Source organism: Lissotriton vulgaris, chromosome 1_1 (assembly GCF_964263255.1).
Source record: "Lissotriton vulgaris chromosome 1_1, aLisVul1.2, whole genome shotgun sequence".
Taxonomy (NCBI): Eukaryota; Metazoa; Chordata; class Amphibia; order Caudata; family Salamandridae; genus Lissotriton; species Lissotriton vulgaris.
In genome coordinates, this window is record NC_141685.1 from 879000821 (window position 1) to 879027831 (window position 27011).

General features: G+C 45.6%; 2 protein-coding genes across 2 annotated transcripts in view; one reads left to right on the forward strand and one right to left on the reverse strand.

Annotated features, from left to right (window-relative positions):
* The window catches only part of CENPM (centromere protein M), an 87693-nt gene extending 67886 nt beyond the window's left edge, over positions 1-19807 (reverse strand). The window contains exon 1 of the mRNA XM_086958429.1: positions 19637-19807. Coding sequence (XP_086814555.1) covers positions 19637-19693 — 57 coding nt within the window. The 5' untranslated portion in view covers positions 19694-19807. The remainder of the gene's footprint in view (positions 1-19636) is intronic.
* Positions 19808-20899: 1092 nt separating this feature from the next.
* SMIM45 (small integral membrane protein 45) lies at positions 20900-26578 on the forward strand. The gene is made up of 2 exons (XM_086958433.1): positions 20900-21730; positions 25605-26578. Exon 2 carries the CDS (start codon positions 25607-25609, stop codon positions 25811-25813), a length of 207 nt encoding a protein of 68 aa, XP_086814559.1. The 5' UTR covers positions 20900-21730; positions 25605-25606; the 3' UTR covers positions 25814-26578.
* Positions 26579-27011: the final 433 nt, after the last annotated feature.

Sequence of the window (27011 nt, forward strand, 5' to 3'; positions counted from 1 at the left end):
ACCTACATTGGCATCATACAGGTATGTGGCCAGGTACTGAGTTAATAATAAAATGAGCATTGGAGATAGTGGGGAAGCTCTCTAAAAAATATTTTGTTGTTTTTTGTCATAAACAGTTTTCTTTGAAGCAAAGATTAATCCAGCCCTGATGAGAGTCCGGTAACCCATAAACCAGAACTCGAAACGCGTCGGCTATGATATTAAGTGGCAATGGAATCAATGAATAACTTAAGTCCTCGAATGCTTAGAGTATTAGAATCATTTATTCTCTGAGCTAAAAGGGTTTTTAGTTGTTTAAAGCTTTTCAATTTACTTTTTTGATAACTAGATGTGATCAATTATGTATATATCACTGTTTTGTGACATAGCATTTGTCGTGTGTAAATGTATCTAATATAAATTTGTTGTGATATAACACAGGTTTTGTTTAAATGTATTGAATGTATATGTGTAGTTATATGCACAATGAGACGCAATTTATTTGTTGTTGCACTGTTTGTACCAATGTGACATTCTGTTTAGTAGATGATGTGTTCTTTTTGTGATTTAAAGTAAAATCTTAAAATAAATAAATAAATAAATAAATAAATAAAAAGGCAAAATTCATTGCCAAGATAAACGTATTAATTTTCGTTTATCTTAATATATATCAGTAATGTTTTTGAAATAATTTGAGGTTTAGGTAAAATGTCTTGTTGTTTGATATTGAGGCTTTACCTACCCTCTAATCCTCAGGGCCAAACCCCCCCTGTCCATACAATTCAATATAAGGCAGAGATAAAGAGGGCATGCTACGTGCAGTACTAACTACGCCAGATGTATTTTAAATTAAGTAGCCCATGTGTAGATTCTATCCTGGAACTGTTCAGAGCAAAATTCTTTCCATCTATTCGATATTGCTTCTTTTCATATGGCTCTAAATTAAAAAAAGATCCGGAGAGAGTCTTGCCCACCGCAGTCTGATATGGTTTGGGGCTTCCAAGTATGTTCAAGTCAGTCAATTAAGATTGGAATTTAGGCTTACTAATTTAACTAGGATGGGCGATTTTACTTTTCATTAAATAGTGTCTGGGGAAGAAAAAGCTGTAGTAGGCCTGCTCAAGAATTTCTCAGGGAAGTAGCGTTGTACTGATTTAAAAATGCATATTACAAATGTCATCACAAATCTTACCAGATATATAAACGATTCAAGACTTAACAAAGATTGGAACAGTCATCAGAGCTACATCTCCCTCAAGGTAATGGCCAAAGAGTCACTTGAAAAATCTGAGAAAAGAATTACATTTATTCAAATCAGGTTCTGCCTTCTCTCAGGAGACGTATGAGAGAGCTGGAAATAACAAGGCTCAATGCACTGTAAATATTATTGCGGTTGTAACTATACTGGTGAATCATTCCCTCTTAAACTCTGTGTCTCCTCTTATTAGGGCTCAGAATTAGTTTATTAAGGCCCTGTTTCTTAAAATTGGAGATACACACTATTAATGAGGCGACTGCATTGTGTGTGCTGGGTCAAGATGTACAGCAATTCTGCAGATTGGTGAAAAATTGTGACCTTGCTATCGGAGAACTTGAAAGGTGACGGATAGAACCCATGCTCTGGCTCGTAGGAAGGGAACCATCCCAGATTAATGCTCACGGTCACTAATGAATTGGACACCTTCTTTGAAGATTTCTTTCAGAACGTACCTAGCCATACATTGTAGCATTTTTAATTTCCCTATGAATTCCCAATATTTTTTCCAAGAAGCCGAGGAATATTTATATATATTCAGTATGGCTTATAAAAATATTGTAATCTTGGTTTTCTGTGGGAATCGGCACCTGTGCACTATTGTTTTGACCCCTTTTGCAAGGATATTAAAAACGAGGGAGAGGGAGTGAGACAGAGAGAGAGGGAGACAGAGAGGGAGTGACACAGGGAGTGAGGGAGACAGTCGGATGGAGAGGGAGTGAGACAGAGAGGGAGTGAGACAGAGAAAAAGTGAGACAGAGAGGGAGAGCGAGGGAGTGAGACAGAGAGGGAGTGAGACAGAGAGGGAGTGAGACAGAGAGGGAGTGAGACAGAGAGGGAGTGAGACAGAGAGGGAGGGAGACAGAGAGGGAGTGAGACAGAGAGGGAGTGAGACAGAGAAGGAGTGAGACAGAGAGGGAGTGAGTCAGAGAAGGAGTGAGACAGAGAAGGAGTGAGACAGAGAAGGAAAGGCCACCTCCGCCACTGATTCCCTCACTAGTACCCTTTAACAGTGCCCTTCAAGTCTCTGTGTGTGGGGGTGGGGGTGGGGGTGGGGGTGGGGGTGTGTGTGTGTGTGTGGGGGGTGTGGGGGTGTGGGGGGTGGGGGGGTGGGGTGTGTGTGGGGTGTGTGTGTGTGGGGGGGGGGGTGGGGGGGTGGAGTGTGGGGGTGAGGTTGTGTGTGTGGGGTGTGTATGTGTGGGGTGGGGTGTCAGTGGGTTGGTGTGTGTGGGGTGGAGTGTGTGTGTGTGTGTAGGGCCCGAACCCACCATAGGTGGTTCGGGCTCGCTCGCTGCGCTTCCTCGCGTTACTGTGTCCCTGAGTTTTTTTTCACAAAAGGGTGTGTCACCAACATGAAAAGTTTGGAAAGCTGTGCTGTAATACAAAAGGTTAGGAATGTTCAGTTTTCCATCAGAGAAGGGGTGAAAGACCATTTAGAAAAATTACTCCATGATGACATTATTGAGAGAGTGGAATCCTCAGAGTGGGTCGCCCCAATGGTTGTGGTGAAACACCCCAATGGGCGGTTGATATTGTGCATTGATCTCCGCGATCTCAACGAGTACATCCCAGTAGATCAATTTCCACTCCCGCGAATTAATGAAATGCTAGCATGTACCAAACAAAGTTAAGTATTTCTCTACAATAGATCTCAAGGCGGTATACCATTAGATTCCCTTGCACTCAGAGCAGAAGCCTAACCACCTTCCATCACCCCTTTCGGGTGTTTCAGATTTAAAAGAGTTCCCTTTGGATTGGCATCTGCTGCAGCCGCCATTTTCCAGAGGTTAATGCAGAAAACTTTCAAGGGGGTGGAAGGCATTCTGCTATTCCAGGATGACATATTAATCATGGGGAAAACAAAAGAAGAACACAATAACAAACTAATGCAAGTACTAGAAATCCTGGAGAAAAAGGGTCTCACGGCTGAATATAACAAGTGCAAGTTATCACGTTCAGAGATTAGCTACCTAGGACACTCTATATCAGCAGAGGGAATCAAACCAAAAAAAGAACTCCTAAATGCAATTTAAAATGCCCCGGATCCAAAAAATAAAGATGAACTGCGTTCATTCCTATGCCTAATAGAATTCTATTCAAAATTTATAGGGAAGTTTTCCACAAAAACATTTGTATTTAGACAGTTACTTAAAAACAAGAATAAATTTCTATGGACAGAAGACTGTAGTAAAACATTTAGTATGTTAAAACAGGATGTATTCACTGCCCCACCTTTGCAAGGATTTGATCCAATGTTGAAAAGCATAGTAACAACTGATGCCAGTGGGAGAGGTTTAGGTGCTGTCCCAACCCAAATTGATTCAGAAGGTACCGAATGCACCATAGCATTTGCCTCGCGTTCCCTGACTCCAACAGAAGAAAGGTATTCTGTCATCGAACGTGAGGCATTGGCTTGTGTTTGGGGACTGGAACACTTCCAACAAATTTATATGGGGAAGCAAAGTTATCTTAAGAAGTAACCACAAACCACAAACAAAAGTTTTAACCACAAAGGGTTTGTACACAGCTTCCCCAAGACTTGCAAGGATGTCTGTGAGGCTATTGGATTTGGACTATAAAGTACGGTATGTACCAAGCGTAAGAAATGTAGTAGCCGATTTCCTGAGTAGGATGCCAATTTTGGTACAAGAATCCAAATGGGAACCTGATGAGGAATTCTGGGTTGCAAGTGTCCATTTGGAGAAACATGGCATTTCAATGGAAGAATGGTTAAATGAACAAAGTAAACATCAAACATTATGCACTGAGTATAACAGGATAACGAGTGGTTTGCTGTTAAAGAAAAATGTACAAAAAGAAAATGTTACCGTACTTGGAAGTGAAGGAAGAGCTCTCAATTGAAGAGGGATGGATTTTAAGGAGTGGCAAAGTAATTCCACCAGCCAAACTACGACATGACATCCTAGAATTGTGTCATAAAGGACATTTGGGTATTGGCAAAACGAAGAACAGAATCAGGAACTCATATTGGTGGCCAGGGGTGGATCTTGCCACACAGAGAATAGTGAGGGACTGCATACAATGCAATAACTCAGACAAGTCAAAGGTCACATTCAGACCCCCACTCCACCCCATTCCCCAACATGCCAGGAGAGAGAATAGGAATAGACATCATGGGACCCATAACTGAACAGGGGGAACAGGTTGTAGGAGAGCAGGGTCTGCTTCCTATGGTTACCTCCACTTTTTGCTGTGATTCTCTGTTTTTTCGACTTTAGTGTGGCTGTGGACCTGCTAATCGGGCCCACAGCCCAACCTTTTCTCTCTCTAAATTGATACCATGTACTTTAGGTACATACCAGATTGGTTACTGGGTCACCCTTGTGAGCCTCTGTATAGTGTACCATAGGTACCCAGGGCATAGGTGCACCCTAGGCCTACCAGGGGCTGCAGCATGTATTGTGCCACCCCTGGTTTGCCTTCCAAACTGACGCCACAGGTCTGTTCACACAGCCTGGGTAAGGTGGTGTAATCACCCCTTACTTAGATATAGTATACCTATATTTACAGATAGACGCATACACCTATAAGTCACTCCTATGGCAGGCCTTAACAATCCTGGAGGCAGAGTGCTTGGTTTTATGTGAGAGGGTGCCCTAGCAGGAGCTGAACCGCTCTGCAGCTTTCGGAACCATCTCCATATAGCTGTTCTATGATATGGCCATACCATATACTCTTAAGTGCATTATTATCCTCGCGGTTAATGCTAACTTTGGTTTGGCTTTATCAAAACATGTCGTGTAAGGTGTCAAACACTTTGGAATACTACCACATCACAAAATGGATGCTGCTGCCACAGACACGAGTCTGCCCTCCTGCTGCTGGACGAAACTCCGGCAGGGGAGGCCTGGACAATAGGTTTCCTGTCCAGGGAGGTGCTGGCACCTCCCCAGACAGGCTTTAGTGTATTGGGGCAGGAGGGCTGCATTCAGTGAATGCTTTCCGGACACTGCCTGGGGCACACAAGGTGCCCCATGCATTTCCCAGTTCAAACCGGTTGCTGGGGCACTCTGCCCCAGCTCTGGCGCGAAACTGGACAAAGGGAAAGGGGTGTAACCACCCCCTTCCCAGGTCCACCCATAGGAGGGACCTTAAAGGTAGTCCAGCCCCTAAACTTAGTATAAGTATAGGAACCCAGTCCCTAGGATTTTAGATTACCCTGGACGAACCCCTGAAACATATATCCTGGACCTTCGACATTCCATTTCGACTGGAAGACAGAAGATATCTCCCTTGTGGTCAAGGAGTGACCACCCTGTTCAAACAGGCACCAACAGCAACTTTGCGGGTCTGCATTTTCGGGGCTCCTGCCGGATCCCGAAGAATCTGCGACACAGGACACGGGACTTCCAGACATTTCTGACCCCGACCTTCGCTCACAGCAAAGATGAAATCCCGTGGCGTACACGAAAGACGTGGGACCGCAACTCCTGGACATCCCGCATTCTGCAAGCTGCATCTACTTACCGAGGTATCTCGTGCATTAGGCTGCTTGAAGCCCCAGACCCGAGCACCATTTGCACCGAAGCTCAGAGGCCCCCACTCCACGAGTGACCCGTGGGCCCCGCTTTTGCATTTCAGCTCGACACGTCTTCGCAATTCCTTGCCTGTTGGCTAGTGAGCCCCCCGAAGACTTTTCTTTGCATCTAACTTGCTTTCCTGGTTGCTCCAGGCTTGCTCCAACTTCCCTGCAAAGGAGAAATTCCTCAGACCTTGCTGGTCTGCACCCAAGCCCATCTCGACTTCCTGCGTGGGTTGCGTTTGCCAAGGCTTGTTGGGTCCAATGGGGATACCGACGCCGCAGTCATCTAGATCCTTCATGGATAGCTCCAATCCAGCTCCTGGTCATAGTCTCCTGGTCCTCGTGGCTAAAGAGACAAGCTTCACCTCCTCACCTGAAATCACCCGACATCTGGAGGCATCTTTCTATCGCCGCCCTGGTCACTGGCAAGTGACCCAGACTCTGTCCCTTCTGCTTTCAGGTTCTACAGATCTTCGATCCACCCTTGGATCCACCCAGACACTTTTCCTCTGGTCGCCTGCAGCACTTCTTTGCAGCTCTCCATTGAAATAGACAACGAAACCCGACACCAAAAGAGACCTATGCACCCGGCTTCCGTGGTTGAGGTAACACGAGTACTCTGGTAGTCTCGAGGGTATTGGCCCTCCTAGTGTCCAAGTCCAAAGGGTTCCATCGTAGTTTATTAAGAAATGTCCTTAAATTGTAAATGTGTAACTTGTTTGTTTCCCATAGAAAGTCGCTCCAGTGGTCCTCCTACTTCCTAACCTTTGGTTATTTAGAGTAGCCCCAGCGATTCCACAGGCCCCAGGCCTGCTTTCTAATTCTCACGTGGTTCTTATACCACTATTTTAGTATATGGTTTGTGAGACCCCTAGGGCAAAACGTATACTGTGCAACTTATCGTATGCCAATTAAGTAACTTGTATTGTACTTTTACCTCTGACCTCATAAAGAGTGCAGAGGGGTTGTGTTTAGAATAAATACATATATATTTGATATATACCTTGTGTGGTGTGCTTTCATTTGGTACTAAAGGGATTATAATTGGTAAAACAACTCGCTTAATTCGCTTTCTGAAGTCTTAGCCTGAAGACTGCTCGTCACTGCTACCCCTAGGATAGCTTTCTATAAGGTTGACTTTACAACCACCATCAATAAGGGTCGATTAGACTGGTGCAAGGTGCCCACTAGAATTAGTGGACATCATATGCCAGGCTAACTTCTCACACAGGTTTATGCCATAATAATAATAATAATAATAATAATAATAATAATAATAATAATAATCACTGCTCGAAGTGGCCAGAAGTGGGTTTTGTAAACAAAACAGAAACCCAGGGTATTCTACAATTTCTTGCCAATCTATACTACTATTATAAAGAGAGAACTGTGTCCTTTGAGCCAGGTAAACTCGAAAAGTACACCACCAATCCAAACACCCAAGACATCTTTGAAAACCTCAGGGCAAGCAGAAGGACATAGACTATATTAAAAAAATATATATATGTTCTTTAAAATATTTAGGAATAAAAAAATGTAGTCCCTTGCAAGTAGCACCGGCCGCGACATGCGTGATGACATCGGGAGCGCGGGGAGGAGCGGCGTTCAGGAGCAAGAGGAAGAGCGGCGGACATGAGCGCGGGGAGGAGCTGCGGACAGGCGGGGAGGAGCGGCGGACAAGCGGTGAGGAGCGGCGAGAAGCAGAGGAGCAGTGGAGCGGTAAACTCAGCAGCGTGGGGAGGAGCGGCGGCTGAGGTAAGTGAAGCAGCCACGGATGCGCACCGAGGGACGGGCGGGGGCCATGAGTGCTCGCAAGCCTTTTACTCAAAGTCGGGAAGTAGGGGGAAACGGCGGACAAGAGCCGCGGGTGCGCACCGAGGGACGGGCGGGGCCCATAAGTGCTCGGAAGCCTTTTCCTCAAAGTCGGGACGTCGGGGGAAACAGCGGACACGAGCGTGGGCAGAAGCGGCCAGGAGCAACAAAACCGGAGCAAGGAAACACTGTAAGTACGCTCTGCTGCTCCCGGCCGCTCTGCTGCTGCGATGCTGCCCCCAGCCCCCTTCTGCCCCGGGCAACGCCGGGGCGGGCTGCTAGTGTGTTCATAAGAGAGGGGCTGACCAAGTGCATTGTCAGTGACAATGGCCCCCAGTTTACCCGAGTTATTCATCAACTATTTGAAAAGGAACAAGATCACACACAAAACCACATCGGTTTACCACACAGCCGGCAATGAGCCGTAGAAAGGTTTAATAGGGTCATTAAAAGGTATTATACAACTAGCCACCAACAACAGTCCGGTGTGGAGAAACGAAATCAGCAAAACATTGTGGGCATACCGCATAACACCATGTATTAGCACCGGTCACAGCCCATTTGAACTAATAAGAGGGAGGACGCCCATTTCCAAGGACAATGTAGGTTGGCAAACAGCGGCTGAGTGGTCACCAGACAGGGTCAAACGCAGATTGCAAAAGACACAATTAGAGTGTAAGGCCCACTACGACATGAAACACGGCTGCAGGGCCGGCCCTAGGCATGTGCAAAGTGTGCACCTGCACAGGGCCGCCAAAACCCAGGGGCCGCCACGACGAGGATCAGATCGAAGGATCACTGGCACTGCAGGGGCGTAACAAAGGCCCCTGGGGGGCCTCCTGCGCTCCAGGGGCCCCTCAGCGGAGCCTTCATTAACGCCCGGCCGCCCTACCCATTAATTAAATGGTGCGTGCAGCCGCGCACGCCACGGCCAGGCAGCGTCTTCATTAATTTAATTGTTGGCGCAGAGGAGTAACATAGGCCCCCTTCCCTTGTCCGGACGGTGTGGGCCCCCTCACTCAGCTGAGCCTTTATGAACGCACGGCCGACCTCCTCATAAATTAAATGATGCCGTGCGTGCGCGCGCACGCCCGCCGGCCTCTTAATTCATTACACGGCTGGCGCGCACGCACGGGCCTCTGAGGTTTTTCATAATTAAGTGGTGCATGTGCGGTAGCGCTTGCACGGTTATTTCCGGCCGCGTTTGCGCCGTCTTCAGGGTGGGGCTGGTGACCTGTGACCACAACGGTGATTTTTGCAAAGTACCAAGGCACAAAGCTGTCGCTGTACTAAAGTCACCCGAAGGGCCCAGGAGTTCAACACTCGAGAGAGAGTGAGAGGCAAAGTGAAAACCTGCAGAGATCTCAGATGTTTGAACCGCGTGTGATGTGTTTTCAGAGAATGGTGATAAATAGAGGTTTCAGCAGCTCACTGGCCGCCTCGTCTTCAAGACACTATATAGACGCTGAGGCTGGAACCCTGCCAATGTCCGGAGTGAGTCCGTGCATCCTGGCAGTGCAGGGACGAGCTGGCAACACATGAATGAGTTACTTCAGAAATGACACTGGACAGGCCTCTTTCAGTGCCAGCGCCGTGTGGTATTTCCCGGGCTCGGCTTTAGGTCCTGCCAAGAATACCTTACCTGTGGATCAGACCCGATTCTAGAGGGTGGGCCGGGTAGGGCCTGGCCCACCCAAACATGAACCTTGGCCCTAGCAGTGACGTCAGGCTGACCCCTTCAGCTGTTTGTCAGATCCAGCTGTGTCACAGAGTTTGAACAGAGCAGGTAAGAGAATGTGTGGCTATTGCTTCATTTTTTAGAAATCTGCGAAGGCCCAGCTAGATATATACTTTGTGTATGCTTCGAGGATGTGTGTATATTAGTTAATATTCAAAAAGTCTGTGAGGGCCCAGTAAGACACATACTTAGTGTATGCTGTGTATATTTAATTTATATTGTTGTATCGTTATCATGATGGATGCAAGACACAACTACTAAAAAGCAATATTTTGTCTGTTCCTAATTTTTAAATGCAGATAAACTGTATTTTATCTGGATGTGGATAGCTCAGTGGGTTACTTGCAATACAGAAGTTACAATCCTAAAATAAGACAGTGATCTATAAACTGACATCAGAGAGCTGCATACAAACCTGAATAGTATACTTAGAACCTTTTTTTGTGTGTTTCAATATAGTTAGCATTTCCCTACTCTCTCATTACTCTAATGTTGCTATAAAGAGTTTGTTTGGGCAGATATACAATTTAATCAGTAGGCTACACTATGAGTAGCGCTATACAACAAATGAAATTGAATATGAGAGAGGGGCTACGGAGAGATGACACTGTTGGAGGGTGGCAATGAGAGAATCCACGGAGGAGGTCATGGGGGGCAGGGCTACTGAGCGATGAGCGGCACTGGTGGAAGGTGGCAATGAGGGAATCCAAGAAGGAGGCCATGGGGGACGGTGGGCGATACAGAGAGATGAGGGGCACTGGTGGGGGGTGGTAGTGAGGGAGTCTGAGGAAGAGGTTATGAGGGGGTGGGGCTACGAAGAGATGGAGTGCACTGTTGGAGGGTTGTAGTAAAGGTATCTACAGAGAAAGAGGCCAGTGGTGGGGCACCAATAAATAACTCTCCACATGTTCTGTATACACACAGAAGCAATCCTTGTATCATAGTAACTGTTGGCAAGTAGATATGATGTAATCTATGGCTTGTAGACTACCTACAGAAGCGACAAATTGGGACCGTAGTGGCCCACCCGAATGTACCCTTGGCCCACCCAAATAAAAAATCCTGGAGCCAGGCCTGCTGTGGATCATAAGATGCCCACTGTCAGCCCTCCACCCTCAAGAGGACACCAGGTGAGTCAGACCTGAAGCCGCTCTCTGCTCCTCTGCATTCTGGGTGCTCCCAGAGGCACGTGGCAAAACCTGGGAGAAGTTACAAGGGTCATGGAGCGGGCGACTATCAGTCATGTGTGAATACATTTATACAACTCCTGACATCGGTTCTAAGCACCTCTGAAGAATAATCGACGAAGAAGGCGCAGGAAGTATGGAGGCATGCCCAAGATCACACAGCGCGTCACCGGAGGCCAGAATTAACAAGCATTTGCAATGCAATAGGTCTGGCATTTACACGAGTTTAAGCTATTGGCATTGTAAATGATAATGCCTTTAATTTATATATAAAAACAAAAATGAAAGGCATTGCCATTTGCAATGTTAATAGCTCAAACTCGCCTAACTGCGAGACCTATTGCATTGCAAATGCTTGTTTTAGCAAGTCAATGCCCTTAAATCGAATGTTAATGACAAAAGTTTGACCAATATTGCCAACATAGACGCCCAGCTCCTCAACGAGTGGTTCGGAAAGATGGTCTCCTCCATTGCTCCGGCTTCACGAGCATTATCAAAGAGAGACTCCCCCTCAGCGCCCTAGTTCTCGCAGGACCTAAGAAAAGAGAAAGCAGCTTGTAAAAAGCTGGAAAGGTTTTGGAGAGCAAACTACGGCCTGGAAGAAAGAACGATATATAAGGAAGCCTCCAAAAAACTGCGGAAAGCCATTAGGAAAAGTAAAAAACAGTTTTATGCGGACTCTATTTTTCAGGCAGAACAGTCTGGCAAACAGATTTTCAAAGTGGTACAGTCGTTTTTTAAACCCAAGTGTATTGAGAGGGAGGTTTCACCGACAGCTACCCTTTGCGAGCAAATTTCCGAGTTCTTTGACCAAAAGATCAAAAAGGTGTATGAATCTTTTGGACCAGAAATAAATACGCTGAAACAGGACCTCGCGATTAAAGACGAGCCTAGCGAGACCTTCACCCAGTTTATGAATATTTCTCTGAGTGAGGCAAGAGAAGAACTTATTCGATGCAAATCCGGATCCCCAGACAACCCATGCCCAGCAAAATTATGGAGCTCTATTGCTGAGTTTGTAGCGCCTACACTACAACACATCTGGAACTCATCCATCACCTCGGGTATATTCCCAGATGTCTGGAAACATGCCACTCTCCTCCCACTAAAGAAAAAGCCTAATGGGGATCCAGAAGACCTTAGTAATCTTCGCCCTATATCACTTTTAGCCGCCCCGGAAAAATGCTAGAGAAAGTCATACAGCGCCAACTAAGCAAATTTGTAGAAGTAAATAAGGTACTACATGAGACACAGTCAGGCTTCCGACCCGGCTTTAGCACGGAAACAGCGCTTATTGAGGTAGCTGAATCAGTAAGGTGGTCGATGGATGCAGGTAACTCAGCAATGCTGGTACTCCTGGATCTGTCGGCCGCCTTCAACACTGTGGACCACGCCAGACTACTCAGGCGGCTGGCCGAGATAGGCATCCAGGACAAAGCGCTGGGATGGATTCACTCCTATCTGTCCCAGAGAACGCAAAAGGTGGCACTAGGGACGATTTCTTCAGCCTCTAAGGCCCTCAGTTGTGGAGTTCCGCAAGGGTCGGCCCTCAGCCCCCTTTTGTTCAACATCTACCTTGCGCCTCTCTTTACGTTGATTGCCAACTGGGGTGTCAAGGCAATTTCTTATGCCGACGACACCCAGTTGGTATTTCCGTACTCCGAGATGACGCAGGAGTCCTTTTCGAACTTCAAAGGCTGTCTCCAAGACATTGCCCATTGGATGAACACAAATAAATTAAAATTAAACGCCAATAAGACCGAAGTGATCTTCTTTGGCAGAGGCCCCACCCCCGCCTCAGAACTTTGGTGGCCAACGGAGATGGGCCCAGCCCCCTCACCCAGCCGCTCCGCAAAAAACCTTGGAGTTAGATGGGACGATAGCATGTCCTTCACCTCCCACATCCAACAAGTCGCCGGTTGTTGCTTGAGCAAACTGAGAAACCTCCGAAAAATCCTGAGACTCCTCCCGGAAAGCTGCCGGAAAACGGTTATTCACGCCACTGTTACATCTCGGCTGGACTACGCCAATGGACTCTACCTTGGCCAACCTAAATACCTGACGCAAAAACTCCAGGTAGTCCAGAATGCGGCTGCGAGACTGTTACTGCGAATTCCTCTCAAGCAGTCAGTCTCTCCGCATCTTCGCTCTCTGCACTGGCTGCCAGTTACCAGCAGAATAAAATTTAAAGCACTTTCGCTGGCGTTCAGATCTCTGCATGGCTCCTGCCCAGAGTATTTGAAAAACCGCCTCCCAAGATACGCCCAAACACGCGCACTTTGGTCCAACTATCGTGTTCAGCTGGCCGTCCCACTTTCGAAAAAGGCTCGACTAGGCGGTTGGACTTTCTCGGCAAACGTCACCTCTCTTTGGAACACTTTACCTCAAGAAATTCAGCAGGCTCCTTCTGAACCCTGCTTTAGGAAGATGCTGAAAACGTGGCTCTTCACCCAACCCCGCTAGCTTCCTTTTCTGCCTCTAGGTCAACTATGTTCCTCTAGCGCCGGGACACCTCCAAGTGAGGTAGCTGTTCGCGCTCTATAAAATGCAGTATTACAACCTCGAATATTTTATGGGTTTGGGAATCGTACGTGTAACAGCATAAAATACTTTAATGCTTGAAAATGCCTGTGTGTATAACTCACACACTGGTATGCCACCCGATAACTATTGCGCCATTGCTGAAATTCAGCACAACTTTGCTTCTAGCAATATGTTTTCCAGCCTATATTTAACTGGCAAATAAAAGTGACTTGTACGGTACATTTTAGTTAATTTGATAAACTATGGGTCCAGTTAGCAATTTCACTATGGCTGTCATTCTGAAAATGTTATACTATTTCATACCCTTGAATCTTTTTGTGCCAGCATTCCTGCCCCGTCCTACATCCCTTCTGACTAACAATCTACTCCTGTGTTTCTGGGCCTCTTCTCTCAGCCCTGCATACAAGATGCTCATGAATAATACTGTTAGGCAATATCCTTAGAGAGAGGTGTAGGGGGTGGGCTGACATGGAGCAAGGAAATAGAGAAAGAGAAATTAGGGGAAACATCTTGATAAAGGGACAAATGCAAAAAGTGATTATGAGCGAAAGAAAAATTAAGAATGTGAAATAGCAGATGGGTATATAAATAAAGACAAAGAAAGACTGGAAGGAAAGAAACATGAAAGGAAATAAGAGAAAAGGCAGGATGGAAGGGTGAAAGGAATGATGAAAGAATTAATTAATAGAGTAGTAGAAGAATTGATAGAGGGAATGTTGAAATGATGGCTGGAAGAGTGAAAGATCAATTGTTTCAAGGGTGAATGAATTGAAGGGTGAATAATAGATAGATTAGGAAGAGTGAAGGATGAATAGTTTAAATAATGTGTAGCTTGATCCATGGATATAATGATTGATGGATGCATGAAAGAAAGGCTAGAAATATTTATATATGTAAGGACTACAGCCTTCCGATCGCATCCACCTGTCAGGGATGGTGCACAGCAGTGGAAGCATATCCCGCCATAAAAATGCAAACAGCCCTGCGTCATGGTCACACACAGAGGAAAGCTTGCATTCTGAGATATAGTTGCCGTAGTAGTTTATTCAAAAGTTTATTCAAAAGACTGAAGTGTTTCTACCGGAACGGTCTTGTGGTGTTATTTCTGATATTTATATGTGTTGATCGTCTTCATTGCTTAATTTTACTTGCAAGAAAGTGTCACTCAGTCGTTGAAATGTCACTCATAATTACACTGAAATTATGAAAATGTCACACATGGCAAACTGAAACCTTGGTAGCTACGCTCCTAGCAGCCCCTGTTTTCCAGTCTCCAGGGGCCCCATCAGTGCTGTAGCGCACTGTTGCCTCATAACAGTCCTACTTCATAAATTGTACATTTACTGTTGTAGTATGAGAATGCATTTCATGAAAAGGAATATAAAGTAGGGTTGCCAAAATAAAAATGCCAGCCATGTGGTTGAAGAGCCTGGAAAGACCTCATCTTAGAACTAAATAGGGTTATAAATAAAAACAGTATGTATTCATTTGTAATGTGACTTTTCTGTCTTTGTTCCCTTTAATTATCAGTCATGGATCTCATAATTCAGGCAGCCACAGAAGACAATTAAAGTGCATTTTATTTATATTTGCTATTAGAAGTATGCACAGATAAATGCTGAAAATGCGGCGTTAGGTGACTGCTTGTTTTTGTTGGAGGGGCAAAGTGGTAGGTGGTGGGCCGGGCCGCTGGGGGGGCCTCATTGTGCTTTGCAGGGGGCCCCCTCAAGTTTCGTTACGCCACTGTGGCACTGGCGGCCCCCTGGCAGGATTTGGCGGCCTCCGGCTCCGACCCCGGTCCGCAATCTGCACGGGATGGGTCACACACAGTAATCACTCAGCCAGGTTGAATTCCCGAAGCCGGCGGCCCGACCCAGTTATGCATACCACCAAGCAATGGGACTGTCTGCAGCGTTGTTTTAATTTCAGTCAGTTTCACTTACTTGCCCATGAGCCAGCCAGCAGTTTGGGACCCAGGGCCGTCAATCTTAGCCCTACTACCAATGACGTGACGGCCCTGGGACAGTCAGCCCCCTCGCGCTGTGCGCAGTGCGCAACTCTGACGCGTCATGGTGGGCACGCTCCAGTATGTGTTTAAAGTACTTACATACGCTGCCATATTTATCACGTCTGAATTGGAACAAATTTTTTGCTAAGCAAGGAAAGACGGCCGGTTGGTTCCAGGTAAGGCGACACCCATACAGAAAGAGGGGTCCGGGTGGTTACTGAAAGACCCACCCCTCTGAGCATCAGGTTTGAAACGTGTAATGTTTGCAGTTTTATATAATCCGAACTAGACCCGAAGGATTTGGGGTGCTTTACATGAGAACGTTAAATTACACAAGTTCACTTATGTTTTTTAACACGGAAGAGACAAAGATGATAGCACCAGCCCACCACTCTTTTATAAAACGCGCCGCTAGCGTTTATGTTTCGTACTGCTGTTTATTTCTGCTCTGTGAATGCTGATCACGTGAGTCTGACTTTAAATGTAGGTGTTGGTAGGGTAGGTACACAACAGGTAGCAAAAGATGCATCCTATTGCTTTTGCTCTTTATTAACCCGAGTCCTTTTGCCACACCCTTACACTGCCACGAGTATGACCTTTGTGCTCATCTGTTTGGTTTGACATTTCTGCTCAGTCATGGTGAAAAGTCTAATTTTCAAAGGGCTGTTGTGGCTATTGTACTGCATCATCAGTTGTACCAAATTTCTATGTGTTGCTGGTGCCCACTTTCTTGTGTGGTCTACCCTAACAAAGACCCACAAATATATCACTACGTGAAGAGTGGGAAAGGCACACTCAATTATTATGGAGTTTTACATAAATATGCTGTTACAACAAAGTGGTTTGCTTAAGTAACGTCTTGATAAATGTCTTCTAAGTTCATATAATTAAATTACTATACACACCATCCAAATATAAAAAAAGTACACACCATCCAATTAAAAAAGAGAAGTTTTTTATAAATTTTTCAAAAACATCCATAACATCCAAAGCGTTTCGATCAACTGTGGAACTTCTGCAGGGCTTATTACTATGCAGGTGTTTATCGTTTAAGGATCTGGTTGTCTGTGTACTCCATATAGTGAGATTTTTTTTGGTAATGCCCTAAGCAATATAAGGAATATCAGGAATAGGGCTCCTATGTCTTCCTGTTGGTCAAGTATTGTGTAACATCGAGTATTGAGCAAAGTATTGAACAGAAAATAAGAGGTGACCACTCGGAAAAGGCAGATTTCCTATCAATCAATCAATCAATCAATCATATCATTTGTAAAGCGCACTACTCACCCGTGAGGGTCTCAAGGCGCTGGGGTGGGCTTATTATGTCCAACGTTACGTCAAACTCGGCACCTTCAAGGTATAAATATGCCCACACTTGCCCTAGCAAACACACAGTGCTTTGGAGCAGTTCGACTATCTACTTGCTCGACGCAGCTCCGAGCTCGCTACAGTAAGTGCAGAAGGAAGCCGACCCTGCTAGCTGGCACACACAATTAAGTCTAGTATATTCGATAGACACCTAGTCGACTTAATTCCTACGTCAATTCTATAGTATATGCTATTACAATGCGCAGAGCCTATTGGGAATATAGGAACTACACAACAACGTGACCTATCAGAGTCCTAATTTCTTTAGGAAATATCCTTTGATTTGGTAATTTGTGGTTTAAATGAAAATGACACATCAAAATCTTTCACCAGCTGCCACTGCTGACCCCCTCTTCCGGGGCCCCCACCTACGCTCCCTGCACAGGGCCACCATGAGCCTAGAGCCGGCCCCGACGGCTGCAAACACGAAAAGTTATCAGTGGGAGAGATGGTGCAGGTTGAAACTAGCTGGTTCATTGCCAAGGGTGAAAACACGTTTTCACAACCCCTCATGGTGGAAAAGGTGTTTTGTAATTCAGCTCTATTGAGCGATGGTTGAGTGTGGCATTTTTCAAGGTTAGCCCCAGGCAAGCATAACAGAGCTTTTGGAGAAGGAAAGATGGTATAAAGAGACACAAAGAGGGATGGAGGTGAATTTTGGGAAGATGGGGACGATGGAGATGTTCCACCGAACACCCAGAGTTCAGCCTCAATGGGCCGCAGAGAATGTATACCTATCAATGATGGAAAATAATGCACAAGAACAAGATGTGGACGCAGGGTTGTACCCCCGAGAAAACTGAATGATTTTTTGTGTGACTAATTGCATTTCAGTTTATTCAGCTTCCTCAAGGAGAGAGATGTGTTGTGTTCATACTGGATTGAATATTTCCAGTCAGGGCCGTTTCTACCATTAGGCCAGACTAGGCGACCGCCTAGGGCGGCAAAAGGGGGAGGGCGGCAAAAAACATGAGTTCGATCACTAAGCATGCCCTGCTGTCCTAACTCTTCTGGCCCCCAGCAGTTCAAGAAGCCCCTAGAACTCGACCGCTCAAGAGTTTTTAATGTTAGTTTCCCAGTACATCCTGTTTCTAGGGCCTGTGAGTCCTCGCACTCTCTTCCTTTCCTATCTCCGTTACCTGTCCCTCTGTACCGCTCATATCTCTCCTCCACTTACTATTCATTCTTTTAACATTTTGTGACTCACCAGCGCCAAGAGCGTTTTGAACAACACGTATCGCTACATGAATACACTGACAATTCCAGGAGCCTTGGTTTTAATGAGAAAACACAAGCGTAGACGTTCAATAGGCAGTAAACTCTATACGATTACCTATTTTTTTGTTAAAAGTTTTAACATTGTGTAAAGTAATCAAGATAAAGAAAAGGGTTGTGTTTTGTGCTACACTCCAAGCGAGGGATAAAAGTACTGACCAGCAGAGGTACATTTGGCTCGAAGGAAGATTTAATGAAATGCGTTCATCTCCGCCATCGGGGTCAAACGTGTGCACACCATCTCAGATCACTCAGAGGCAAGAATGGAAGGAATTTTGAGAGAGGACCAAAAGGTTGTAGAGATTTTGGAAACATTTCCCTCAGATGTGCGTGACAAGTCAGGAGTGATTTCCCCTATTTAGAAATATTAGATTTTTTACAAAATCATGTTATTTAAACGCAAGCTCTAGTCAGTGTTACCTTCAATATTACTTACCCCTTTTGTACCTACAATGCTAAACTGAGCTGCTTCTTCGTGCTTAATATATATTTAACTGTGATAGTCAGCGAAGCTCGTATTATTGCTTCGGGAACTGCTCTCTGTTACTCAGAATCCATTGCATCAACTCATAATCACCTCAGAGGCGCTACATTAATGTTGTTTACTGAAAAACTCAGAACCACCAAAAGATTCTTTTGGTGGTTCTGAGTTTTTCAGTAAACAAGAGTGCAGAGAGGACGACGTCTTTGGGCGCTATGATGTCATGGGTATTCGATATCCAATTATTAATTTCCTTTGCCTTTAACGATACAATTAACAGAGTAAAACAAGATACCTAGGTCCGACGCCCCAGTAAAGCTATCTTGGTTCATTTTAGCCCATGAGCGGGTTAGAGATGGAGGAATAGTATTTTTAAATTTATTTTGAGTGATAAGGGTGTTAAAAGACAGGGACAGCTGCATGATGTGACCAAACAAGAGGAAAAGGCCTTTCAACACTAATCAAATTATGCTTGGTAGCGAAGGGTTTGAGATTGTGTGCAGCCTATCTGTGGCATCTTTAAAAAGTTGTGGTAAGCCTGTTGGAGTCTAGAAGTTTAGAGCTTCTGGGTCCTGTGATTTTTCCTGGTGAGAATTGAAGTAGTCAAGAATAGTAAAACTGGGACTTTGAATGATAAAAAGGTGCAAGCAAGGAGAACATGAAGTGAGTAAAACCTGATCTGAGGCCTGGGGGAGGCAGCTGTGCCTGAAATGGCATTTATTTCACATTATAACACAACTCTACCCAGCTAAGGTGTCGGTGCTCTTACACAAGAGCAGAATTTGAAATGTAAGAACTAAAGTAAACCAGTTACATGCGGTAAGGGATGTGTGAAAATATCCAAACTGGCAGAAAGTGGGAGGGAGAAGAGACGAGAAAGCAGTGAAGTGTAAAAAGGTGAATAAACAGGTGGCAGGTTTGGGCAGTGGGGAGACTAAGGTGCAACTATTGAGAGCAAGGGAGGGGGCGGCATTTTTCAATTCTCGCCTAGGGCGGCAAAACACCTAGAAACGGCCCTGTTTCCAGTGCAGTGCCCGCAGTGTAACCAATTCTGTTCTCTCCCTCTTTCCGTACCCCTTCCCTTCCCCGTCACCAGCTGAGCGTTCTGGAAGGTTGACAAAGGCCAGTTGATGACCCTCTTGACAGGACGTGCTTCCCTGCTCTACCCTCCTGGCCAACTGTGTTGGACTTACTGCTTAATAAAAGGGTTAAACTTCAAATACTCCAGCGTGTTCTTAACAGTGGGATTCACCTTTAACGCAATTACTACGACGAGGACGAAGCAGTAATGAAAAATTGCCCCCCATAATCCTCAGAAATGACTGAGAAGACTGAAGGACAGGGTCCCGAATCTAGCCCTCCCTGATAACTGAGGAACCTGTTCTCATTAACACTGAATGCCCCATCCCGCGATCCCCTATTACACTTCAAGCCCGGCCCCCTCACCAGCAAGACTGCCTCATTCAGCGCAGGTAATTTGTCGAAAGGCCGCAAAGTCGTCATATCTCTAAGTGGCTCCCGCTGAATTTTCGAACTTCTCCACACGCCTCTACGCGCTTCTCTATTCCATAGTGGTGCACGCTTACGTTAGTTCTATTCGGCATCCATATCTGCTCCAGGCACTTGTGTGACAATTGTGAAAGTTAAGTACCTCGTCCCTTCACTGACATTTACAAACCAGCTGTGACAACAACGCCCAATCTACATACGTGTTTGCTTGTGCCAAAACAAGACTGCTGTCCTCTTTATAGGACATTCTGAAGCCTGTGAGGGTGATGGCGCCTGACTATAAAATGGCCGATTTTCACCGAAACAGATAGAGGACTCGAACAACGGAAATGCAGGCGTAGCTGAAGGCTTTGAAGCGTCGTAGTTCTAACAGTACAAGTCTTCCTGACCACCTCACAGTCTCCCCGGGCCAGTATTTACAGTATATCCTTCTGTTGGTTGGTTAGAAAGACAGTTGACCTGGGTCTCATCCAAGTTGTAGGGTAAATGTAAAAAAAGAACCTGAAACCGCAGCTTAAAAAACATATTTTAGGCACAGTGAGAGTAAATTATCGGCTGCACATTATTTTTAAGGACATATGTCTACTGAAAAAACCCACATATAACGACATGCAATTGACTAAAGCGCAAAACCTGACTAAACGTGTCAAACATACTATTGTGCATTTGGCACAGCAGTATTTTCAAGTGAATTAAACCAATTGGTGCTAAAGTGTATATAGACCACAACTTACAGAATGGGCAGATATGTGAAAAGAAAATTCTAGATTGGTGCAAGGGCTGCAAGGAGTTACTAATGCATACATGTCAATGGCAGGCGTATTTTGTAAAACGTGCGCCTTCGGATGTTATGTGGTTGACATCTGCAGTCTAATTGTCGCAGAAAGATACATTCTTTCTAAAACGCTGCTGGGCTGCGGCGACGGGGGTGGGGGGGGGGTGAGGGGAGGGGGGTTAGAGGGAGAGATAGAATAGAGACTGCGCAAGTCTAATTGTCGCAGAAAGATACATTCTTTCTAAAACGCTGCTGGGCTGCGGCGACGGGGGGGAGGGGGGTCAGGGGGGGGGGGGCGTTAGAGGGAGAGATAGAATAGAGACTGCGCAGCCTGCTGCTGCGGTAGTTGCCCTAGCAACTGAAGATGTGGGATTCAGTGTCCTGACTGTAGAAAGGATAGAGACGGGGATACGGATTACAGTGTGACACAGCCAGATGAAGAGAGATGTGAGACCACAGAGAGATAGCACATACCGAGGAAAGACCCCGCTGGATGAGAGAGCTTCCATCTCGCATGGCTTAGCACCATCCAAGTATCCACCGCTGCATTCGGAAGTCCCGTAGCCTGGAATTGGTATTAAGTATCGGTGCTTGAATACCTATGGGTTTTGATGTCTTATAAATGCCTTTCATTTGACTTGACCTGGGACACAGAAGAAGAGGCTCTGCGCCCCAGACTATGGCATTGGCTGGTCATTGATTGCCACCCGTTGAGGTCACCATCCTGCTCGAGCATCCTGAAGAAAGGACAACTGAAGGTGATGGCGCAGCATCACGCTCAGGTGAGGAGGTGGATGGCAACATATTGAAGATTTAGCAATAGCTTACCCATCACGTACTGGAAAGAGCTTTTCCACTGCGCCTGTTCACCATCTAATTGCCATTGGAAAGAGCGAATCCATTACTTCTGCCGACAGCGCAGTCATCATCACAGAGAAGGTATCAGTCGCTTCTGCAAGTGGCCCAGTCTTCATCAGAAGGTGCTTATCTATCAGACGAGGATCTTTGGAAAGAGATTATACGTAGCCTGTGGCAAAGTCACCATTGGACAGAGCCTGCATATCACTTCAGTCGGCTTTGCAAAAATCAATGAAAGAGCGAACAAATGGTCCTGTTGGGCGATCCTTTCATTATTCATTGTAGCTGCCAAAGCCCCTCTGGGAATCAGAACGTCCTATCAATCGCTCCTGCTTAGTCCTATGTTCTTCGCTTTGCTACTGCGGGCTAGGCACAGGGTGGTACCCACAGCTGAGGCGGTAAGACCGATTGAGAACATCTTATCATGAGCATCTACCTACCTATAACCATTCATGTTCCAGAACTGCTAGAGCAGGGTGTGCTGTGTGCACTGGCAGATTTGGGTTTTGGACCCAGCGCTGTTGTAGCATGGAGTGTTTTAGGCCCATGAAGAGGGAAACTGGTAGAACAAGGAGTGTTGCAGGGAAGGGTTGAAGTGCATCATCAGAGCTTTCTGTGGGTTTCAGTATTCAAATAGTTGGGGAGTTGCAGGGCTGGACTGAGGTGCACTGGGGCAGGCGTGTGCGAGCTTCGGTACTGGAAAAGCAGAGACTGCTGTAGATGATGGACTTGAATTGCCAGAGCTGTTTGTGACTCACACTATCAGAGTAAAGAATGTGGTGCAGAGCATGCTTGAGGTCTCTTCGGACAGCTGTTTGTGGGTCCAACCACTCGAATGCCAGCGAGTTCTGAGAGTTCGGAATACCGTGCACTGACAGAGCCTTGTGTGGGTGTCAGTGATGGTACAGTAGGGGGGCATGTTAATTTCCCGGTGCTTTGTTACATCTTGGTGTGTGGGTTTTAGGATGACACAGCTGGAATGCTTTAAGTTAGAAATGAGGTGCATTGACAGATCTGCACGTGGGTTCCAATAGTGAAAGAGCAGAAGTTCTTCACATCAGAACTGAGGTACATCGGCAGAGCTGTGTGCCGATGCGAGTACTGACAAATCAGGGGGTGCTGCAAGTCAGGCCTGGTGTCTTCCACGTCAGGGTTGAGGTGCAGTGACAGAGCTGTTTGTGTGTTTCAGTACTGCACAAGTAAGGTGTGCTGCAGGCCAGTTTTGGGGCGTATTGATAGAGTTGTGCCAGGGGCTAGAGCAACAGAGTGTCCATCTGCCAGAAGTGAAGTGCTTTGGATATGCTGTGAATGGAAAACAGTGTTGGAATAGCAAACGGCAATGCATCTCCAGATTGAGGTGCATATGCAGAGCTGTGTATCAGTTTCACTGCTGAAGAGTCCGTGGCGCTGCAGACAAGATGGAGGTTTATTAGTAGTCTTGCACCTGAGTCCTAGGCTTGAACACAAGTGAGTGCCGTAGGTGAAAGCTGAGGTGCATGGCACAGCTGCGTGTGGGTCTCAATGCTGGAATTCTGGCCAGGTGTGAAGGTCTGAGGTGCATTACTACACCTGCGCGAAGATGTCAGAAATTGTTTTCGATGCATTGGCAGAGACTCTGTGGTTTCTGGTACTTGAATAGCAGGAGGTGATGCAGGTTAAGACTGAGGTTCACAGACAGAACTGTCATTGACTTAAATAGTATGTGGTTGCCGCAGGTTAGGTCCGAGGTGTACATTTGGGAAAGTTGTATTGCAGTGAAATACTGACTAAATTGAGATTAGAGTGAGGATGAGTGTTACAAGAACATTTGTAAATTAAAAGGAACATATTGGAGTTCAAGGATCACAGCTTAGAGTGACGAACTGGCCAAGTCACATGGGTGAGGCACAATAACTTTTAAAGTAAAATGCAGTAGCAGTGACGACAGAGTGAGGCAGAAGAGCTACCAATTTGAAGGAAACGTGGAGGGGGCCCATGAATGGGGTGAGGTGCAGTGAAGTGACCTTATGCTCAGCAAGTTGTAGTGAGGTATACACTGACCCCCTTGTCTTATCGAGTGGAGTGAAATGAGTCAATGGCTTGTCTTTTGCAGTGAGCTAGAGTGATCCCATGGGCAGTGCTTCATTTTAGCCAGTGGTTTCTGGTGCTCGACACCAGCCCTTAATTGTCAACACTGGTTCTTATGGCAGTCTGCCACATAGTGGCACTGGTTTATTTTTTATTTTTAGGAGCACAACTGTTGTTGTTTAACAATTAAACATACATAAAAATTACTTATACCTGCCAGTTGGGCGATATGTATTAGTCATTGTAATGTATATTTAAAGTCTACCTTTTCACACTTTATATGAGTGTGATGGTTAATAGTGATAGGGCTGTCATCAGTAGCGCTAGTGGGAGCAGTAGGTGGTGCAAGCCGCAGTGGCCTCCTGACAAGGGCCCTGGCACTTCTTTTTTTACAAATTAAGTACTGTCCATAAGTATAGGGCAGAGTCCAGTTACGGGTATGGGGCAGGATGCAGTTATGGGTATGGGGCAGGGTGCAGTTACTCCAGGACTTTTAGAATGAGTTAAGGTACAGTAACTCTGTAGCTTGGTTTATGCAGTGAAGCTGAGTGACCCCTCCCCCACCGCAGGTTGGAGTGAATTGCCCTAACCCTTTGACTCATAGGCTAGATTGAGGTGGAATCACACATCACTCCTATGTTGTAGTGATATCGTTGGACCACCTCAGCTCTTAAGTCTGAGGAATCAATTGGCTGTATGTGGGGTAAATTCCCAAATCTGGTTCATAAACTGCATTGAGGTACAGTCGTACTTTGGCTCAAAGAGTTAGAGTGCAGCAGAGTGAATTTATTGCTGATATATATATTTCAGTGAGGCACAGTAACCAAATGGCTCACAGAGCAGAATGATATAGAGAAACTCATCAGGTTGAGAGCAAGGTAGGGTAACCCTATGGATATTGATTATAATTAGGTAGATTCACCCCCTGGTTCATAATCCAGACTGATGTAGACTGGCTCCATTTCTTGTAGATGGGAGTGCAGAAGCGGGATATCCCTGGATTACCTTGACTAACCCTATGACTTGTAGTCTGGCATGACGTGGTCATCCAATGGGAGGGTTTACATTGGGTGACGCCTTGGTTTAAACACTGGGTTGAGACAGAGTTACCCAGAGGCTTCTGGAGTGGACTGAGCTGCAGGTTGTAGATTAGCATGAGGTATAGCGACTCCAGCCATAAACTGTAGAGATGAGAGACTCCTTGAATTGTAGATTGTCAGGAGGTAGAGTCACCTCTTGGCTCATAGACCGAGTGAGGTTCAGTGACCTCTTGGCTTGTAGATAATAGTGAGGACAGGAGACCCCATGTCTCGTAGACTGGAGTGAAATAGAGTGACAAAAAGGAATTGGAGTGAGGGAGATAATCACCTGCCTTATAGATTGAGGTAGAGTCACCCCACAAGATGGTGTAAATTAAGTTACTTGTTGGCCGGTGGACTGGTTTGAAGTAGAGTGACCTCATGGATTACTGAGTGCCATGTGGAAGAGCCATCCGTGACTCATAGATGGGAAATTATTAAAGTCGTCCATTGTCTTGCAGACAGAAGTGAAACGTGTATTCTGCCATGGGTTGTAGACTGGATTCAGGTAGAAGGAACTATTGGTCAAAGAGTGATGTGATCTATAGTAGTTACCCCCTGGCTCGTAGGCTTGATTGAGGTAAAATGGCCCTTCGAATTGAAAATTGGTGTGAAGACGAGTGACACCATGGCTTGTAGATTGGGGACAGGTAAAGGGACCTTATGACTTATAGACTGACCTCATGAATTGCAGATTATTATTATTATTTTCCAACAACTTTATTGGGTTTTACAAAGCTCTGCCTATGGCGGAGATACAACATGACACAGGAAAGTATTCAGGGTGCCCCTTAGTTTAGTTACAAAAAGTTTGTTTTTATTTATTTATTGTGGATGAATTCCCAATTAGTGTAAGGTAGATACACCCCGAAGCTCACAGACTGTGGGTAGTTAGGGTTAACCAGTGGAACATAGTCTGGTTAAACCTAGTGTGGCCAACTTGGTTGAAGAATAGAGTGAGGCAGAGCACCTTCTTGGGTTACTTACTAAATTGAGGTATATTAGCCATAGAGGGTTGTAGTGAAGTCGAACGATGTCCTGTGTCACAGACTGGATAGAGGTAGACTTACCTTATGACTCTCCAATTCTTTTCATGGCCCTAACCCTGCCTGTCTTCTCCCTGCAGCCATGCCTCACTTCTTGGACTGGTTTGTGCCGCTCTACCTCATTTTCTCCATTCTTATCCTGATGGGCTTCGGTGCTTGCATCTACTACTTTGAGCCCGGCCTTCAGGAAGCCCACAAGTGGCGCAACCAGCGGCCCATCGTGAGGCGAGATCTCCGCAAGACTATGATGGTGCGGGACAACCTGGCCTTTAGGGTGCCTGATGCCTGAAGGAGGGCATGGGCACTCCCATCTAAGTAGTACAGAGGTTCATGTTCATGGACGGTGGCACAGAGACTTCTTTGGTGGTAGCAGAAGATCCTGGTCGCTCTCGGTGCCTTGGTGACCTCGCCCAACAATTTTGTACCAATAGTTTGCCCATCTTTTGTCATCTTTAGCAATGTCCACATTTCCTGGTCATTAATCGGTGTCTTGTTTTATCATCCATTTCCACATCTGATCCTCAGGCATCTCTAATAGATCTTCTCATGACTTCTCTTGTTCCATTCTTCTGGTTGATTCTCCTCTTGTTGAACTCTCTCTCTCTTTACGTGTCTCATCCTAGTGTTCATCTTCAGCCATGTGAACTCTTTCAGCCTTGTTCAACCATGTCTTTTATTTATGGTCATTCTTCAATTCAAGCCCTTCCAGTCATCTCCAGCCATTCCTCGCCTTTTTGGTTGTCTTCTGCTGTGACCAAACCTATTAGCCATCTTCAGCCATTTTTAGTTCTGGCTTAGTGATGGCATTAGCTGTCTCACCAGCAAAGAAAATCATAAATAAAAAAAAACATACATACACAAAGAGGCTTTAGGTCAACCCTCTTCATCCGTTTTCTTTTGACCCCCACAGCATCTAGCATGGGGCAACCAACTTTAGTCCTTGTCCCTTTTGCACCATGGGTAGCAGAATTGTGCTGATCTGATGCGCGCACGACTAAAAAAAGTGAATTTTTTGGGCTTGTGGCTCAATACTTTACCCAGTTAATGCCCTTTTCTTTCCACTCTTTATCCTTTTTTATTAGTCATCCTTGTATTTTAAACTATTTGTCTGGAGTACAGTACCATAGCAATACTAATCATACTTTCCTTTGGTGTACATTAAAGCTAAAAAGGATTTCTATACCTGTTCTAAGTACACCTAAAATTATGTATGATGACCAATTTATTTAAAATATCTCATTTGTATTGCAAGCATATAGCTACCAGATTTAGGCACGTACACATATTTTTTTTATGTCATCATTCTATTTTTATGGCGTGTGCTTGCATTGAAACATAAACAAAAATTAACCATGGCTCCAGCTTGCCACGGTCAGAACTATTGGCTTTGTGGAAGGTTGATTATACACCTGTTTATTATTCTTCAGTCCTAACCCTCTCAGTCCTGTCTAAACATGCTGATTACCTTCAGCCCAGCCCAAACCAAT

Bases quoted from the DNA above. Each gene is read 5' to 3' on its own strand.
- SMIM45 (XM_086958433.1), top strand. From the start codon at position 25,607: ATGCCTCACTTCTTGGACTGGTTTGTGCCGCTCTACCTCATTTTCTCC.